General features: G+C 43.2%; 1 protein-coding gene across 7 annotated transcripts in view; it reads left to right on the top strand.

The window, feature by feature from the left end:
* The window catches only part of VGLL4 (vestigial like family member 4), a 167,483-nt gene that overhangs the window by 119,228 nt on the left and 28,133 nt on the right, over window positions 1-20,122 (top strand). For all 7 annotated transcript variants that reach the window (XM_045051964.1, XM_045051965.1, XM_045051963.1 and 4 more), the window contains one exon: window positions 6,359-6,548. In XM_045051964.1, coding sequence (XP_044907899.1) covers window positions 6,359-6,548 — 190 coding nt within the window. The remainder of the gene's footprint in view (window positions 1-6,358; window positions 6,549-20,122) is intronic.

The following is a 20,122-nucleotide window of genomic DNA, read 5'->3' as shown; positions in this document are numbered from 1 at the left end:
CACACGGTCTGATTAAAAGCTGAGCTGGACCTTAATAGAACCCTTGGTGAAGGGTTCCCTTGGTGAATCCAAGTGCCTACCTGACCTGTTTTTTGCTTAAATTAATAGTTTCTTTAAAAATTACCCAACTTTAACATTGTAGAGAGCTGTAGCTATAATAACACAAGGTTTATTTTCATTCCAGGGATAATTAATGGATGCTTATTCTCATTGAACAGTTCAGTGTGAAAAACTTGAGATAGGAAAGGAACTAATGATACTGGAGTCTTTTGTCATCTACTTATAAATATTTTTTTATTTTTTAGTGGTGAGGGTAACAGCTTTAGTAGAGATATTCACATACCAATACAATTCACCCATTTAGCATATACCGCCCAGTGGTTTTGAGTATATTCACAGATTGTGCAACTTTCACCACAATCCATTTTAGAGCATTTTTTAAAATGTCTATTTATTTATTTTTGAGAGAGAGTGGGCAGGGGGGCAGCGAGAGGGAGACGCAGAATCTGAAGCGCAGGCTCCAGGCTCTGAGCTGTCAGCACAGCTGGGTGCGGGACTCGAACCCACGAATCATGAGATCATAACCTGAGCCGAAGTGGATGCTTAACCGACTGAGCCACCCAGCCCCCGCCCCCCCCCCATCCATGTTAGAACATTTTCATCACTCCCAAAGGAAACCCTCCACTCCCTGGCAGTCACTTCCCATTGCTCCTCCTTGCAGCCTCCAGCACTAATCTATTTTTTGTGTCTTTAATTTGCCTATTCTGGACATTTCATGTAAATGGAATCAGTAGCAGCCCTTTGTGTCTGGCTGCCTTCACTGAACGTACTGTTTTCTAGGTTCATCCATGTTGCAGCATGAGTCCGTACTTCATTGCTTTTTATGGCTGAATAATGTTCCATCTTCTGGGTAGACATGTTTTCTGTACCCACTTGTCAGTTGGGGGACATTTGGGTTTTTGGCTATTGTGAATAATGCTGTGAACATTCATGTATAAGTGTTTATATGAACATGTGTTTTAATTTCTCCTGGTTGTATGCCTCCGAGTGAAATTGCTGGGTCATGCGGTAACTCGATGTTTAACCATTTGGGGAACTGCCCAAAATTGTTTTCCATGGCAGTCGCACCGTTTTGTGTTCATACCAGCAGTGCACAAGGGTTCCAAATGCCCCACGTTCTTGTCAACACTTGTTCTTTTCTGTCTTCTGATGAGCCCTCCTGGTGTGTGTATAGTGGTGTCTCATTGTGGTTTTTATTTGTGTTTGATTTGTGATGGCTAATGACAGCCATCTTTCTTTGAGGTGATAGAGATCTTTCTTTGAGAAATGTCTATTTAGTTCTTTTCCTATTTTTATTTTTTAATTTTTTTAATGTTTATTTATTTTTGAGACATAGAGCACAAGTGGGGGAGGGGCAGAGAGAGAGGGAGACACAGAATCCCAAGCAGGCTCCAGGCTCTGAGCTGTCAGGACAGAGCCTGACACAGGGCTTGAACTCATCAACTGCGAGATCATGACCCGAGCCAGAGTCGAATGCTCAACTGACTGAGCCACCCTGGTACCCCATAGATCTTTTCCTATTTTTAAATTGAGTTCTTTTTATTGCTGAGTTCTGAGAGTTTTTTTTTTTAAATAATTTATTCTTAACTAAAACTTTTAATGTTCTTTATTCTCACAACTTTGATCTGTAACATATCCTATAACTCTCTCACCTGGGCACCCCATTGCCATGCCTCATTTATTCATTCAGTCAATGTTTACCATCCATTTACTATGTGGAAGGTATTGTGCTCTGCATTCTTGAGTATATGAAATGAATTAAATGTCTCCTGCTTCAAGGAGCATAAAACAAGGTAGGAAGGGAAGTATCATAGGGATAAATTTCTATGGGTATTCAGAAGAAGAGATGACTTTATTTTTATTTTAGAGAGGTGTGTGTGTGTGCACGCATGCATGCATGTGTACACATGAGAGCCAGGGAGGGGCAGAGAGAGAGAGAGAGAGAGAGAGAGAGAGAGAGAGAGAGAGAGAGAGAATGAATCTTAAGCAAGGTCCTTGCTCAACATGGAGCCCGACTTAAGGCTTGATTCCACAACCCTGGGATCATGACCTGAGCTGAAATCAAGAGCTGAATGCTCAACCCAAGAGAGATAGCTTTAAGATTGAGGAGACGGGGTGCCTGGGTGGTGCAGTCGTTTAAGCGTCCGACTTCAGCCAGGTCACGATCTCGCGGTCTGTGAGTTCGAGCCCCGCGTCAGGCTCTGGGCTGATGGCTCAGAGCCTGGAGCCTGTTTCCGATTCTGTGTCTCCCTCTCTCTCTGCCCCTCCCCCGTTCATGCTCTGTCTCTCTCTGTCCCCAAAAAAATAAACGTTGAAAAAAAAAAAAGATTGAGGAGTCAAGGAAGACAGTCTGCAGGAGGAGGCATTTTAAGTGGCCTTTGCCGGATACGTAGGATTTAAGTGTAAGAAGAAGATTGGAGGAAGAAGCCCTGGGGTTAGAGAGTGAGGTCTTTGTGCTGTGGTGTCCAGTCTAGTTTAACCTCTAGGGCTGACATTTCAGAGTTCACAAAGGGGGATACTAGGAGCAAAGGCCGGGAGGGTCATGGGACCACTTGGTTATAAATGGAGAAGCAGCCTGCAGGGTATCTCATCAGTGACTGGCAAGTCCCCGCCGTTTGGGGTTACAGTGGGTTGAGCTAGCCAGAACGCTGCTGTGGGAGACTGAGTTTACAGAAATGTGTAGGAGCATGGGGGTGGGGGTGAGTAAAATCGGCACAGCCTGTTTCTGGCTTGGAGACAGACAAGTGCTTTAGAGGACACAGAGGTCTGTAGTGAAGAAATTTGTGTGAACTTTGTTTAATCTTGTGGTTTCCAAGTTGAGTTGACTATGGATTCGCTTTTTAGTTTTTTAAACCTATGGCACCTGAGACACACACTGTGCCTTTTGCTGCCTTGGTTTGGTGTTAAACAAGGAGTAATCGCTTAGTAAATGTCGGCTGGTTCGTACTTGATCCATTACAGGGCTGTGGATCAGAGTTGGGTCGCTAATTCGGAGGGCTGCAGGAGAGTTAGGTGTTAGCTAGTCCAGCCCCTTGTTGGAGGCAGAACTTCGAGGGGAAGCGTGTGCCCATATTCTCCTGTTTCTAAATAAAGTGACAGTGTCCTGCCAGTTGTCTTGACTCTCAGACTATGTGTTCTCCTCAATTTTACTAAAATTATTTTAACCTTCCTTTGCCACTTATACAATAATAGTAGCAAATCCTACTTTATAATAAAAGGAGTCAGACTAGCGTCCTTGAGTGGAGGCCCAAAAATGAATGAAGGTGTCTCACTGACCAGACCTGTTTCTGCACTTCTTTTTTTTTTTTTTTAATTTTTAAAAAAATTTTTTTTTCAACGTTTTTATTTATTTTTGGGACAGAGAGAGACAGAGCATGAACGGGGGAGGGGCAGAGAGAGAGGGAGACACAGAATCGGAAGCAGGCTCCAGGCTCTGAGCCATCAGCCCAGAGCCCGACGCGGGGCTCGAACTCACGGACCGCGAGATCGTGACCTGGCTGAAGTTGGACGCTTAACCGACTGCGCCACCCAGGCGCCCCTGTTTCTGCACTTCTAACTGTGGATTCCTTCCCTTATACCCTCAGTTCCTCTGCTGTAAGCCACATGTGGGCCTTGCACAGCATTTACAAGGAGATGTCATTCTGATAGGCCGAGGGCACGGGTTCTTGTTTGCACTAAGCCTGTTAACCCTGGGTAGTTCCCTGCATGTCTGGGCGCACAGTTTTCTCTGTCCATTGAGGCAGTCCAAGTGTACAAGGCCCCTCCTAGCACTAACAGCATGCATGTCCCCATTGTCTCCAGGGGGTTTGGTATAGTTTCATCACAGCCCCTCAGGGGGAAGAACCACCCGTGGTTCCTCTGTGGGTCCTTTACCCTCCAGGTTAGAAATCCCAGTTTTCAGGGGATTCCTGTAGACTTTCTTCTCTCTGTGTCAGACACCAGCGATTTCAGTCTTAAAGATAAGCGGGGCATTCGTTGGATGAATGTAGACTGCCAACAAACACAAACAAGCTTATGTTAAGATGGAAATTGGGGAGTAGAGTGGGAACGTTGTTCTTACTGCAAGAGTTTTGCTTTTTGCTTAGCAGTGTATTCTAGTGTTGTGATGAGTGACTTTTTTTTTGGCGGGGGGGATTTGAATTTGTTGCTGTGGTGGTAGGTTTCCATGGCAACTGCTGCCGTTCCACATCTGGCATCTGATAAAATGGTTCCCAAAGCCCAGGGGTCCACACAGAGCCGGACTACTCCTCCCCACAGAACCTGCCAAGGATGTGGAGAAACACAGGGTGGCGGGCATGGTGGCTCTCTGTGCCATGTTGGGGAGACTTGATTTGCAATTGCTGAGTTCCTGGGGATTGTCATCAGGGCTGCTCCAAAAGTTAGCTGGGCTCCTGACGTTTTACATTGGAAATTCCCCTTCCCTTTCTGTGGAGGAGGAGGGTACAAGAGAGGGGGGTGTATTTGGAAAGAATATTTTCTGATTTATCACAGTATAAATATTAGTTAGCATGGCTTTTTTGTTTGCTTTGTAAAATTTTTTATTTTTTTTTATTTTAGAGAGTGAGCGAGCACAAGTCGGGGGGGAGAGAGGCAGAGGGGAAGAGGGAGAGAGAGAATCTTAAGCAGTCTCCACCCTTAGTGCAGAGCCTGATGTGGGGCTCAGTCTCACAACCCTGGGATCATGATCTGAGCCAAAATCAAGAGTTGGATGCTCAACCAACTGAGCCACCCAGGCTCCCCTGTTTGCTTGCTCCTTTCAATCAAAAATTCATAAATAGGAAGTAGAGGACAAACAAAATCCTGCTGAATGTCTGAATGTGGCAGGGAAGCCTATGGCCTCTTTTTAGCTATTTCTTTAAAATGGAAAGTTCCAGTTTGCTTTGGGGCCAAAATCCCTAAAAGAAATCCTGCCTGGAGGTGTGTTATGGGGTCACTGTATATTTGCTAGTTTATATCTTGCTGACTCAATTGGCAAAAGTTTTATTTTTCCTGGTAAACATTCAGGAGGTTTTTCCCTCACTCCTTTCCCTAACAAAATCATATTTGTCATATGTGTATGAAGCAAACGACTGTTAAGCCTGTGCACACATCTGTGATGATATGAAAATTAGTGGTGGCAAACAAAGGTTTCCTGTCTTAGGTACCACAAGGTTTCAGATGAAGTTGGCTTTATCCTAATATTTCTCTCAAATTGTGACCGAGTGGAAACAAAATTGGTCAGGCCTTAGAGACCAGTAAGAATAGCACAACAAAAGGGTTATTATTTGTGAAAATCTTAGGTCCCCCCCCTCACCCATATGACTTAGAAAACTTGAAATTTTCTCTTCAAGTAATTATTACTCTTATTTATAAACATTAGAAGATATAAAACCTTTATTATAATAAAGGGTCATGCTTATTTTAGTTAATAATGAAGCACAGAGTTACTGCCTGCTGCAAAGCCTTTGTAATTACAGGAATGAAAAACACCAAGATTTGGAGTCAGGTCACAATGTGATTTCTAATTTGAGTGTTCAGCTTTGAAAATGTGTGAGAACTGCACCTGTGCAGGTCAAATCCTATGCAGGAACTTTGTGCTGATAATAGCCAAAACATATTTAATGTGCCATTTTTAGTGTTCTGTAAGAACGAAATGTTTATTTTTCATTAAACAATGTGTTTTTATTTCTTTTAACTTTTGGGGCAAATATGTGAATTATGAACCTATAAATTTTCCTCATTCTTAAAAAAAAATAACATACCAAAAATGTAATAAAAATGTAACAGGCAAGAAAAGTGAGTTTCTACTCAGGTTCTAATGAAGCCTGTGTTAGGTCATTCTCTTACAGGTACGGGGTTGAAAAGACCTTTATTGTTTTAAATTAACTTTTGAGATGGTTTGTGGTCAATACTTTTACCGTTCTGTTACTTTATTTGTTACTTTTAATTTTAAACTCTACCCTAAAGAGTTATTGAAGAGAAATGGTCATTATGTGACATGATGGAGGGGTTAGCAATATATAAGTGTATCAAATCAACACATTGTACACCTTAAACTGGCAGTGTTGTATGTCAGTTACATCTCAGTAAAGCTGGGAGAGGGGAATGAGTTATTGTGTAGAAAACCACATTTATGTAAAATGCCTTGTGCTTGGCAGCTAACCTTGCACTCAGGCCGTGTTCTGAGAATGGCAGGCAGCCTGTCATGTGCCAAAACTTTCCACGGGAGTCTTTTTGCAAGGGGTGGGCGGGGAAGCGGGGCGCTGCGGTGGGGCGTTTTTTCTGCTCATTGATGACGACGACCTCTCTCTTTGCGTAGGTGAAGCTGCTCTCAGGGGAGAACCCAGGATGCAGACCCTCCCTGTGGCATCTGCCCTCACCAGTCACCGCACAGGCCCCCCGCCCATCAGTCCCAGCAAGAGGAAGTTCAGCCTGGAGCAAGGGGACGATGGCCTGGACTGTGAAAACGACCATGCTTCCAAGATGAGTCGCATCTTCAACCCCCATCTGTAAGTTCCCTCTTTCTGAAGCGAGGGTCTTCTGGGGTTGGCTTCCGTGCGTTCTGTGCTGGGGCCATGTTTCTCTGGCAACTTTGTGCCAGCTGTGAAGTGACAGATGAGCGATGCTTACCTGCCAGGCAGGAGATGAACCAATTGTAACCACTTGTGGAGAGGTGACCTCTTCTTTCCTTCCTCCTGACCCTGTGTGTGTGCTCCCGCGGATGTTAGCTTTCTCCTCTGGCATCTTGGGGGTGGTTGACTGAAGACTGCCTTGTCTGGCCTGTACCGATGATGGTTGTTAGGAGAATCAATCTTTGGTGAATGTCTTATGGGCCGGGAAATGGAAGGAAAGGTTAGCGCCTAGACAGGTTTATGTAACATGTTTTGCTTGGGAGTCTAGAATTGTACGTGAAAAAGTACGGTAGTCCCCCCTCATCTGCACGGTATATGTTCCAAGACTCCCCGTGGATGCCTGATATGCAGACAGTACCAGACCCTGCATATGCTCTGTTTTTTCCTAGACATACATATCTCTGAGCAAGTTTAATTGATAAATTAGGCACAGTAAGAGATTGGTGACAGTCACTAATAATGGAACAGTTATAACCGTAAGCTGTAATAAAAGTTGTGTGAGTGTGCTCTCTCTCAGAATATCTATTGCACAGTACTCACCCTTCTTCTTGTGATGATGTGAGATGCTAAATGAATGAGACGCGGTAAGGTGAATGACGTAGGCATTGGGAGGTCGTGTTAAGCTGCTGTTGACTTCTTGACAGTATATGTATTAATTCTCACCTTGTGTGCTCACGGTAAAAACGTAAGACCTTCCTAAGGTGGGAAAGATGGCTTTTTGTGTTTGTGATAACGTGCTGCTCATCACTTCTGGCATGTGAGCCTGTTGTAGCTGTTTGAGCACCAGTCCTCCGCCAGCCACCATCACTGTTTATGATCATCACATGAGCTGCTTCAACTCTCTGGGCCTCAGTTTCCTGACTTGTAACACAGAGGGGTTGAAATGAAAGTTCTCTGAAGGTGTGCAGCGTGACCACATTCACATTAGGAAAACAGCTATGCTTCTGTGCGCCTTGTTGTGGGTTCCTCTTTGCCCTTTCTTCTTACTACGCATGCCCCACAAAGGGGGTCGAATGCTTTTTCACATGTTTTCAGGACTTGGAGACACCAGCCAGCTGCCCGGAGAGTCTGCTCTGGCAACTGTGTAGCCGTTAGGCATTATCAGAGTGTGGGAGCTTGTCAGAGGGGGAGGTAGGCCTGATTATTAGAAGGCGTAGCTTTGTATATCCAGGTAAAAAGATCCTCCTCGTCCCCCGCCTTCCCTGGGCGTGAATTAATGTTACATAATTATTCAAAATGCTTGGCTTCCCCAGTTCTGATTTCTGAGGATGCTGCTGTTTCTGGCAGGAACATGAGTGCTCAGAGAGTTCCTGTTTTCTCATTGGAGGAGACCTTGCGCAGTGAGAGGTAGCCGATAAGGCCAGCAGCCCTCTGCTGCCTCAGCGCCAGCAGCCCTGGGCATTCCATGCATTCCATCCCGCTTGGACTGTTGTGTTCAGTCATAAGACACACTGACAGAGGTATTTATCCTCAAATAAATCACTGTAGTGTTAGTCAGAGGCTGAGCTGCAGTCTGGAGCCCTGGAATTTGCTACAATCAGGAATCCAGAGACAAGGCACTCACTGCAAAACAATGAGCTCTCCCAGATAGGGAGAGGCTGGTCATTTAGGTCCTGGGTGCTCAACTGTTTGTTCCTTCTTTTGTTACCAGGAATTTCTTCTTCTCCTTGTCTTCTTTCCTAAAACCCAAATAGACATTTGGGTTTTTTTTTGTTTGTTTTTGTTTTTGTTTTGGACAGAAAGGGGAAGTGGCCCTGAAACGGTATATATATTGTGAGCAAACATGCCTTGGTTTAAATTTCAATTTCTGCCACTTCCTTGGACCATCACTTAATTTACCTGGGCCCAATATCCTTCTTTGTAAAATGGCAATGATATCAGTTCATGTGAGGGCCGCTGTGAGCTCGAGAACCACCATGTGCAAGGAGTCTGGTGCAGTGCGACACTCAGTTGATAGTAGCTATTACTTTTACCATTAATAAGTCACTTATTCTGATATTGATAACAGCAATAGAGAATAAAAATACTGTTGTGGTGAATTTAATGTCTGAGTGTGTGTGAATTTCAGTCAGAATGTCTTGGGCTTAAATTTCAGCTTCTTTATCTTTCAGTGGAAGTAATGGTAGTTGTTCCCTCACCGGATGGTTGTAAATGCAGCGCGGGGCCAGTGGGGAGCACCCCCTGCCTGAGTCATCAGTAATATTATTATTACAGTGTTAAGGCAGTTAGAAAATGACTTCGTGATTCCTTGGGTCGTTGCACATATGAGCTTGAAGTATAGGTGACTATAAATAATTCATACTATGTTATAATTACATTGAGGACACTACAAATAATTTAAAGTGTAAATAGAATTGCTAGATTTCATGTGCAACTCAACAGTTGATGTCATCATGCAGAGTTTCAGGAACATAGAAATAGCAGCAGCCCCATGGGCCATCCTCCCTAGACTTATGGAACAAAGGTGGTCAGTGTATGATCAGTTAATTCTGGCCTCTCTGTTCACCTGTGATAATTGTTTGTTTCAGCAATAGTAACAATGTTTCTGTTTGTATCCTCCAAGAGCCGAATGACAGATTTTGTACACAGATTGGAAAGATGCTGTATCTATTACTTCTTCATGTTGTAGGATATTTACTATTATTGTTTGATTTGGTGAAACATTTTCTCTTGGAGCTATGGCCTGTTCCCTCCTTTTTATTTAATATACCTAAGAAATTTTTTTTATAATAAATTACAAACTGATACCTGTTTGGAGAAGAATGGTCTAGTATATTTGTCTCTTTAAGGAGATTACAAAATGATTTTTGCTTTCCGTCTTCTCAGTACGTGTTAATGTTGTGTAGTGAAAATATGTTTTGTTTACTTTATCACTAAAGAAATCACAGTAATTCTGGGCATGGAGTGTAGTGTTGTTGAAAAACAGTTTTGACAGCTAGTAAGAGCGTTTCAAAGACGCAAGCTTGGCTACATTTCATTACAACCATCATACTGAGATATTTTCCAGTAGAAAGGAGGAGATTAAGTGTCTCTGAGCCAGAGTAGAAAGCTACAGAGAATGACTAAATTTCATCTGATTTGATTCAGGGAAGAGGAGGAGAGAGAAGAGAGTTTCCTTAGTCTGTGGAACTTGGAAATTGAGAATTCCTGGGCTCCTATTCTAACCCTTGATACTCATTTGAACTCCTCGTTAATTTTCGTGTTGATATGGTGACTCAGAGAAATAAATAAATAGTCTCTTAAGTGTTAAGAATATGAATGTCTTATTTGAAAGATACTGCATCTCTTAGAAAGGAAGTGGATTAAGTAAGGTCTAGGGGCATGGCTATTGGGATTCCTTTCATGGAAATGCCAAGAAGTAATTCTTTTCCAGGATCCTGATATTCAAGTGTGATCTGCTAAGGAAGAGCTCCCTTTTCCCTTCTCTCTTACCCATATGGACTCTTGGATTCCTGTTTTATAGCTGTGAATGTGGTGAATAAAGCACTTTGTTATTTTCTGGCAAACATGATCCTCTTGTAACCTACCTGTGCCAGCCGTGGAATCAACCATTTCTCCAGGGGACCCTGGTTCCTTTCAGTGGAGAATAGGATTTAGAAGCCACAGTCTGGGTGCTAGGTATTAGTATGGTGTCATTGCCTTTAGATTTGAGTTGTCTAATATCATAGACACCAGCTGCTCATGGCAATTCAAATGTAAAATTAAATAAAAATTAAAATTTCAGTTTTTCTGTTACACTGGCCATATTTCAAACTCAGCAGCCACATGTGGCTAGCTGCTACCATATTGGACAGCCCAGACATAGAATATTTCTACTATCACAGAAAGTTCTTTTGAACAGCACTCTTTCTAGACCCTTTCAGGGGAAACAGCTAGGAAATCATCAGTTATTATTAATACTCCCAATTCTAATCCAATTCCACAGAGTTCTTCCTCACCCTCCCCCATTCCATATTTGCATCTCCCTTCTTCCCAGCAACACATTTATTTATTGTTCATTCCTATAGTTCACATAAAATAGTTTCAGAATTGCTGTGCCCATACCAATTAGAAAAATAAACCTAATAAGAATTAAAGATTTGTTGGCAGTTCTTTTTTTGTTCTGTGCCGAGGGTAAACCAAAATACTTACAACTTTGTAGTCTATTACCTACCTTCCCACGCCCCCCACTATTGGGTTAACTAAAATATATAGTTGGACTCACTCATTTCTGTTTGCATTCAGCTGTAGATTTTTTTCCACCCTTGTTGATTACATTTTATTTTTTCAACATGTATACCATTAGCATACTTCTAAAAGTCAAAGCTATATTAAAAAGTATTTGAAAGTGTGAGGAGCGTCACCCTGTGCCGTCTCCTTCCTTCCTTTTGCTGCTTCTGTAGGGTGTTAACCTTTTTGTGTTTCTTTTGCTAAAGTAAGCAGATAGGTGAATGGTTTCTCAATTTCCCTTCCTTCTCTTACATATAAGGAAACACTTTATGCTCGTTTGAACTCTGGTATTTTCATTCAACCATATCCCGCGGAGGTGTTTTCTTGCCACTTCTGCATCCTTATTTCCAGCCGCATAGCATTCCACTGCCTGCATGTGCCAGAATTCATGTAACCAGTCCCCTCTCTTTTGGGTATTTAGGTAATTTCCAACGTTTTACAATACTGATAATGCTTCAGTAGATAATCTTGTGCATTTAAAAAAAATTTTTTTTAATGTTGATTTATTTTTCAGAGAGAGGCAGAGTGTGAGTGGGGGAGGGGCAGAGAGAGAGAGAGAGGGAGACACAGAATCCAAAGCAGGCTCCAGGCTCTGAGCTGTCAGAACAGAGCTGGATGCAGGGCTTGAACTAACAAGCCCTGAGATCATGACCTGAGCTAAAGTCGGATGCTTAACCCACTGAGCCACCCAGGCGCCCCATGATAATCTTGTGCATTTCTAATAGCTTGTGTATCAGTATAGTAAAAATTCTTGAAGGCACATAATTGATGCATTATAACAGCAGGCTAAACTCATATTGGTTTTGAGACTTGTTTTGGGCTGCTTGACCGATAACTTCTGTGCTGAAGAGTACAGTCTAAGATGAATTTTGGATATGAAACAGTTTTCATCTCTGTGTGTGTATGAAAGTATGTGGTAGGGTTTGTGTGTGTTGAAGGTTTGCTATTGAACTGTTCAGTCAGTCACCTGTGAGAGGAAGGAAACATTTATTGAGTGCTTACTGTATACTTATCTTATGCTAGACACTTTATATTATCTCATTTAACTCTTGTAATAAATGTGACTCTTTAAGGTGTGTGCATGTGTATAAGAGCTCTGTTACTTACAGAAGCAGAAACTGAGGCTCTGAGAAGATCGTGTGTTCAAAGTAGTGGAGGTGGGATTAACCCTGTTGTGTGTGACACAAAACCAAAGATCCTTTGATTATGCCATAGCTGTTTCTTACCTGAGACAGGATTACATGCATCTTAAAAAATGGACATCGTATATTTATGACACTTCACCAGTCCAATGTCCAGTATATGGTAGGTACTAAATAATCTCTGTGTTGAATTGAATTAGACCCACTTTCAAGAGACTGCTCTCTGAGCTCATGTTCCAACTGGGGCAGGCATCCTCTTTTGATCAATGCTCCACAGTTGCAAAGTAGTTGCCCCTGGCCTCAGATGGGCCAAAACCCATAAGCTCACGCTGGGATCAAAGCCATGGTCACTAGCCCTGTGCTCTAACCAGCTGAGTTTGCCACAGACCAAGTTAGCAATCCACACTGAGGAAGGGCTAGTGAAAGAAAACAGTGCCTCTCCTCAGGGGTGGCGCTCCTTTGAAATACTGTCCTGGTGTGAAATGTGTCTATTGTTGTTGTCTTTGCTTCTGTGACCACTCTTTTGAAGTTTTTTCTCAAGCCTAATGTAGCCAATTCTGCTTTATCCTTGATTGCGGATCCAGTCTCTGGGCTCCTCTGTTTTCCTCTGCTTCTCCTTTTTCTCTCTTTTCTCCTCGTGCCTAGCTTTCTCCTCCCCTCCACTCCATATTCTTACTCCCTTCCCCCCCACCCCATGGCCCAAGTTAGTTCACTCTTCCCTCCATAAGCATGAATAGAAAAGAGGGAAAAACTGACAAACTCAAAACCAGTACTTCTGTCAGCTTGAGAAAAAGTTGGAGGCAGCGTTTGATATCAAGTGCTGGTCATAGAATAGAAACTCAATAAAAAAACAACAACAAAAAGCAAAACACCTTATTGATTACTAGCTCAAATGGGTTTTGGGGTTTTCCTGTGGACTTTGTTTACTTTTGTGCAATGGAGTTGATTGTGTAAATGGTACCTCAAATGTTCTGGAGTATTTATAGTTTGTGATGTCTGTGCATAAAATGCTTGGCAAAGTAATCACACTGTGTTTCTTGTATCTCCTGAGTATGTTTAGTGCCTTTAGTTCCTGTAGTACCTTTAGGATACATATGGACACACTCTACCAAGAGACTATTGCCCAAACTTCATGAAAGTAAAGGAAGCAATTCCTCATTTCATATTAACTCTAGACCCAGAGGAAATGGGGGAGTTAGGGTTATTTTAGTACCTTGACCCTACTGACAACTGGGACTTTGTAAGGTAAACTGGGACTTTGTAAGGTAAAATAATACATATTTATAGACAGCATGTTACAGATGTGCGTGAGTCTTCATAAGCCTTCCAGAGAGGCAAACTTTATCACTGAGCATGGAGAGAGGTCAGCATCGCCAGCGTCCAGAGAATCAGGAGAGACTTTGCATCAGGGTTTATTAATAACAGTGACTATTGACTCTTTATTGTGTATCGAGAGCACTGTGCTGAGTGCTTCATGGGCATAATCTCATCCCATCCTCACAGCCCTGTGATGTGGATACTATGATTATCACCACTTACAGATGGTAAAAATGAGGCCCAGAGAGGTTCTGTAACTTGGTCAAGGTTGCACGGCTAGCTAGTAGGTCACAGGGACAGGAATCAAAACCCAGGCTGTCTGATCCTAAAGCCAGTCCTCTAAGTGAGCAGGTTACATTTATATTAATAGCTTGGTTATCCAGCCTCTATGAATCATTTGTCAAAGAACCCTAAAGCCTTATAGTTTTGAACGATCTTCTATTTAAGCACTCTCAAAACACAACTGATAATGCTTTGGGGATGAGAGGTGGAGACATTGCTTCAGCAGGAACCAGGGACCTAAGGTGATGAAGGGCTGTCAGCCCTTAAAACTTCCACAAGGCAAAGCCTCCCAAGCAGTGCTTGCCCCGTCAGAGATGCTGAGCTGCCACTTAGCTTCTGTTGAAGAGGCTGGAAACGGTGTGTCTGTACGGGTGAGGACCCCTGCAAGAAGAAACAAGCGGGTTGGTTGGTTTATGCCCAGGAAAGTGCTTTTTAAATTGTTTTAATTCTTATTTAAAATTTCTAACCCAATTTTAAGTTAGTGGCGCACAGGCCAATAGTAACCTTAGTCTAACAGATTCACACTGGAGCAGTTTAAAATTGGCTTTAAGTCTACAGAGACACATCCTCCCCCCACCCCCCCACCCCTGCTCCAGATTTCATAAATCAGAGGCTCTTGAAATAGAATCCCTCAAACTACGTACCCTCTTTTCTCCCACATCCTTCTTGGCATCATTCAAACTTGGGACATTTTAGCCTTGAAATTCTGTATTTTTCTGTACATCTACACACAGTGTTTTGGTATTCCCAAAAGTGTTCTGAGGGATTCAGGAGGCTGTTTTATAGCCTTATTTTAGTTATCCTAAATAACTAACTTAGAAACTGAGATAATGTTAAACAAGATTTTAAAAAAAAAATCTCTCCTCTCACGTGCAGCAAATATGTGTATTTACTTTAAAAAAAATAAATGAGGGAGCCTGGGTCTAATAAATGTTTCACATTAGGGAAGTATAATCTGAGAACTGTTTAGTGTGAGACTGTGCCCCTAACACCATAGCCAGAGCTGTGGGTCAGCCTTAACAGGGATGGAAACGAAGCTGGGTTTTTTTATGGCCGCTCCTGCTCCCGTGTGGCGTTAAAGGCGCATCTGTGAGTTCCATGCAAGTGTTTTGCTAATGAAGTGTGGTACCTTTAAATAAAGGTCACAGGCCTGACCTGTGTTGTGTGGGTTGCTTGTTTGTCAGGCTAGAGGCATTTTCTCATTTTCACAGTTCAGCTGAAAACAAAGACCTCCTTATCCGAGCAGGGAGCTGTGCTTTTAAGAGCTGACATCAGCCTTTTCCCAGCAGGCATCACTTCTGCCTTAAGAGTCTTTGCAGAGAGCTGGAAAGGGAGATACCCATCCTGCTACTGGTGTTCTTCTGCCAAATAACACACAGAGTAAAGAAATGCCAGGAGTGCCAAGAAGCAAAGAAGTAGAGAAAACAGGGCTATCATCGTTTGCCTTCTGGTCTGCTCTGGGGACCTCTGTGGTGCTTGCTTATCTTTGTCACAAAGAATGTAAAAGTGGGACAAGAACCTTGAGAAAGAAGGACTTTTTTCCTAGAGAGGAATTAAAGAACATTAGGGATATATCAGAAAACTTCCATTAGGATGAGTAAAGTCACTTTTTAAAGTGGCACATTAAAATAGAAAAAAGGACTTTTTATTTACAGAGGAAGTCAGAGGCATTTGTTCAGAAGTTGAGGAAAGAAAACAACACAGGATTTGGCTGTTTCTTCCTCCCACTCTGATTCTCTGTGCTCCAAAGCTCTTTTTGGAGTGCCATTGTCTTGAAGATGCTTCTGCCCTGGGAACACAATGGCAGCTATTTTTATACATAGAGGATTAATCTTGATGTTGCTTTATGACCACACAAACCTCTTATTGCCATACAAAGCCAGTTTGTCCAAGTATATGAAGTGCTGTCATTTGAGTAGATTTGACCAAGGACCAGAAAGAAGAAAGCTAAGAAACATGGTCTATGTGTGAGTGCTGATGGTTCTTTTATTTTCCTCTAGGATCTTGCTTATAAACCCACCATTTGCCTGTGCTATATGTAGCTCACACATAGTGAGGTCATTTACAAGCCCAGCATTCTGTGTCCGGTGTCGTTTTTATTTGATAAGTGCCACCACTTGGTCTCTATCTTCTTTGCTAAATCTCTGCATAAAGCAGCCCTCTTCCTCCTTCCCTCTCCATTTTGAAAATTCTTCACAAATTGTCTCCAAAGCATAATTAGAGAACTTAATGTTGCAGTAGTGTTCTGAATCTGGCAGTAGCTGGAAACCTTGCCAAACAAGGGATCTGAAGTCTGGATCCAAGCCTTCATGGCCCCAAGAGAGGCAACATGTACTGCAGAAAAGAAGGAAACAAATTTCACCAGCATACTCTCCTCAAAATTATCCTACCTCTTGCCTTCCCTTCCTTGAAGAGATCTAAGAAATGCAGCTAATGCGTCCACATAGAAACCAGCTCCAGAAACTGGCTGAAGGTCGAGTGGAAGAAACAAACCAACTCTTAATTAGGTTGGGTCACTTGAGAAGCAAGTCTGAGAACTGAAACCTCTTTGCCTCCCTAAATTTGTCTGTGTCATTGAGCCCATCAAGGAGTGGTTGTGGGGTTTTCTAACACATCAGGAGTGATTTCCTGCACGTGACTGCTGAAGTAACACTCCTTAGGGAATCAAGGCACCATTGCTCATAGATGGTCTCGGAATGCTCTTGCCTCCAGATGCTCTAAGGAAAAAGGTGTTCCCTGGTGTAAGTTTGGGAAGTACTTAACCCAGTCTTCTGGGTCTGGTCGTGCATGGTAGCACATTTCAGGCTTTGAGAAGTCCGATGTACAGAAACATCGTTTAGCCCAGGGTTAATCACGTGTGACTGGCCATGGATTCTTTATCCCTTTCTAATGAGACCTATTAGGAATATTCCAGGGAACCTACTTGCCTAACAAAAAGAACATTTTATTTGGTTTCAAAATTCCATTATGAACTTTCAGACTCTCAAAGGTCTGGTGCTGTACTGTTGTACCAACTGTTGCAATGAAATGACTATGTAATTCCTAGATTTGGGACTGTTGGCTGCCATCTTTCCTGCCTGGGGCTCTCCGGGAAGTTCCGTGAGTCCAGAGAAGTTGAGCAAAGCCCGAGGTCCTCCCTCCCTTGAACTTATGTCCCTCATCTTCCATCCCTAGTTCTCTCCTCCCCTCGGGGCTGTTTCTAGGGAGCAGATCATCTCTACTTCCATATCCACTTCCCAGTCCAGTGCCTTGATCTCTGCTAGCAGTTTTAATGAAACTTCTCTCCCTCATTCACTGGGGACCCACTCATTGCCAGATCTAGAAGGAAACCTGCAATTCCTTATCTTATTGGACTTCCTCTTCCTTGTAAGTCTCTTTTCCCTTGGTTCCCATGGCCCTTTCTTGCTTTCTTTGGTTCCCCTCCTACTTCTGTGCCCACTCCACCTAGGATCTTTCAAAGACTAGGCATTATTGCCATTCTGCAGGGCTGCATCCTTCTTACTGTGCAGATCCTTCTGAAGAAGTCACATGCCAACAACTCAGGGCTTGAATTACCTACCTCTCCAGGTGGAAGCTTCCCAAATCTTTATGTCTCGCTGAGTCCTACCCTTCACCCCCACCAGAGCCACCTGCCTCCTGCATACTGTGTGTGCTCCTCAGGTCAGCGATGCTTGGCTGGAATTGATTTTAGTAGCTCCTTTCTTCGACACGTCTGTCCCCTGTCTTCATGATGGAACGGCTGTCTTTCCACTTGGCTTGGAAGTCGCCTCCTCTCTGATGTCAAACCCACTGGTGCACAGCCTGCTGCCTCACTCTACTAACTGTTGTCCATGTCAGTACTGGCCTGGGCCATAGTTTAGAACCCCATTTCCATGACAGTGCTCTCTTTACTGGTCTTGCCACTTCGGAAGGTTTCTGAAGTCTTACTCTCTTCTTGGAATCTTCCATGACTCCCAGTCAGCTCCAGAAAACACTGAACAGATGTCTGCGTTTGGGGGCTTCTGCCCGTGTGCTCCTGCCTTGCTGAGGTGAGCCCATGTGCCTTCTTCACTCCTTCCTGGTACACTTTCCTTGCCTCCCTCTCTTGGCAAATGATGGTTCATTTTGCTTTGCGATGAACATCTCTTTGTATAAAATGATAACATTTTGCTGTGATGGTGTGTCCATCTGTCTGCTCCACTTCCCAGACTGCAGGGCCCTCCAGGGAGGGAGCGGAGTCCTACTCCTGTCGGTTCCACTAACACCCAGCACAATGTCCACTTGCTAGGTGCTAAATAAGTGTTTGAATGAAGAACAAGTCACTATGAGAGCACTGTCAAAACTTCCCTTTGGGGAAGATTTTAAGAATTGCTTCAAATATGTAATAAACCCTGAGTGGTACCACTTACTCTGTTTCCATGTTTTCCTTGTAGGCTCAATGTTTTAGTTCAGGGAACATTCTGGAACAGAGGGAACCCCACCATCACTACCTCCACTGCCTTCCTTTCCCCGACCCCTTGTTTCCCCAAGACAGGAAAGTACAAATCCCGAGGACCTGGGCCGTTGCAGTTTACAGTCTGAATCACTAGTCCTGCTTGTGATGCTTGTTTGGGATCAAATGATCTTTTCCTGATGTTGACTCTGAGTTAATAAGCCTTCAGAATTTATTGCGTGAATGAAATGTGGTCCCCCCCCACAACTCCTCTATTTATATTTCTTCTTACGCTTTGTGTTCTGACCCCCGTGTGCACATAAGGTATGTGGGAATGAGAAGTTCACTTCAGCTTGGGTGCACCTTGCAGTTCAGAGGGATGGCCAGACATTTCTTCCGGGTGGAAATCAATCCAAAGAGTAGATCTGTTCTTACTAGAACAGCAAACAAATCTCTGCCTAAGTGTTTACTACTTTTGGTGTTGTTTCCAGTCTACCTAAAAAGTTCTCAAAGTGGAAGTGTTTATTTGGCTATTCTAAAAGATTCATTGTGTTTATTTTAGTTGTGTGTGATAGCTTCGGGCTTGCATCACTAGCAGCCCCATTTCCCTGTGTGTTCGAATGATCCTGCATCATTTTGTGTTAGGCTTTTAGCTTTAGAGCAAGTTATATCAACTGATGGAAACAGCTTTCTCTAGGAGCTGTGAATCGTAGATAAAGCTTGGGAATGGAGATCTTGCTGAAAGGGGCTGATGGCTGCATAGTGCCCTAGTCGGCACGTATTCCTGAGAGCCTATTTGAAGGATGAGACAAAGTTTATTCGTGGGTGGTAGCTCTGACTTCTTTTTGGCAAGATAAAATCCAAGTTCTTCAGGGTGACTTTCAAGGATTATGGTGATCTGTCCCAAACTCCCTTTTCCCACTTCTCAGTAGAGGGCCTTCTTGGACTATGGATCATTGAAATACTCCTTAACCGTGGTTAAATTTTAAAATAATGTATAGGCAAGCTACACAGAAGGTGGGAAGCAGCTCGTGGGCCATTTGGATTATCCAACCTGCCTCATGACTTTCCTTTTGAGGTGGTATTTGAAGCCAACACTTTCTTTGCCCGTGGCATCTTAATGTGTATGGCATCTATCACACAGCTTCCTTCCCATATCCCTGTGTCAGCTCTTCTGTAAGACCATTCAAGGGTCCCCAACATCCCACTTCGCCTGTACTTGGTTAGATCATTCTAGACATACCATTCAAAGTTGGCGATCATCTGACCTGGCAATCTTCTTTCCCTCCACCGTATCCCACCCCAATTTTTTATTTTGGAAAGAGTGCAGATCTCTAGAAACATTAAACAACTAGTTAAATGAGCACCCTTCACTAGATTCACCAGTTGTTAATATTTTGCCAAATTTGCTTTCTCTTTTATATGTGTTTTAACAATGATGTGATCCAATTTACTAATATTATTCACATTGACTAATGTCCTTTATAGTTGTGCTCTCTTTAATTCAGGATTCAATTGCAAAGTACATTTTGCATTTAATCTAGAATAGATTTTCCCATTTTTGCAGGGTGGGTGGGTGGTGATTGGTGTTTTGGTGGCTAAGGGAAAGGGGGACCTGGACCGGGACAAGTGTCATTGCCTCATGAGGTCTCCCTTGGGATACCAGTTGGACCTCTGGCAGGGAGATAGTTTGTCTGTGAGCCCTGGGAGGGATGCCATTGTACATGATAAATAAAGGCGGTATTAGGATATGTGTGTGGTTGTTATGTGGTGGGAAGTACAAGTTCAGAAACCGGGGAGAAGGGAAAGGGACAGAAGTCATGGTGAAGGAGGCAGCAACGGGTCTGGAACACAAGATGGATGAGTACATGGAACAAATTAAAATTTTCATGCCTGGGGGAGCCTGAGTGGCTCAGTTGGTTAAGTGTCTGATTCTTGATCTTGGCTCAGGTCTTGATCCCAGGTCGTGAGTTTGGACCTTGCACTGGGCCCTGCACTGGGTGTGAAGCGTACTTAAAAAAAAATTCCATGCCTGCTCTCTAAGTTAGCTTAAATCACCTTTTTCATAGATTTTTATTACTGCCCAAAAG

Source organism: Felis catus, chromosome A2 (assembly GCF_018350175.1).
Source record: "Felis catus isolate Fca126 chromosome A2, F.catus_Fca126_mat1.0, whole genome shotgun sequence".
NCBI classification, from domain to species: Eukaryota; Metazoa; Chordata; class Mammalia; order Carnivora; family Felidae; genus Felis; species Felis catus.
The sequence above is the reverse complement of the archived record's forward strand: the minus strand, read 5'-3'. Positions and strand labels throughout refer to the sequence as shown.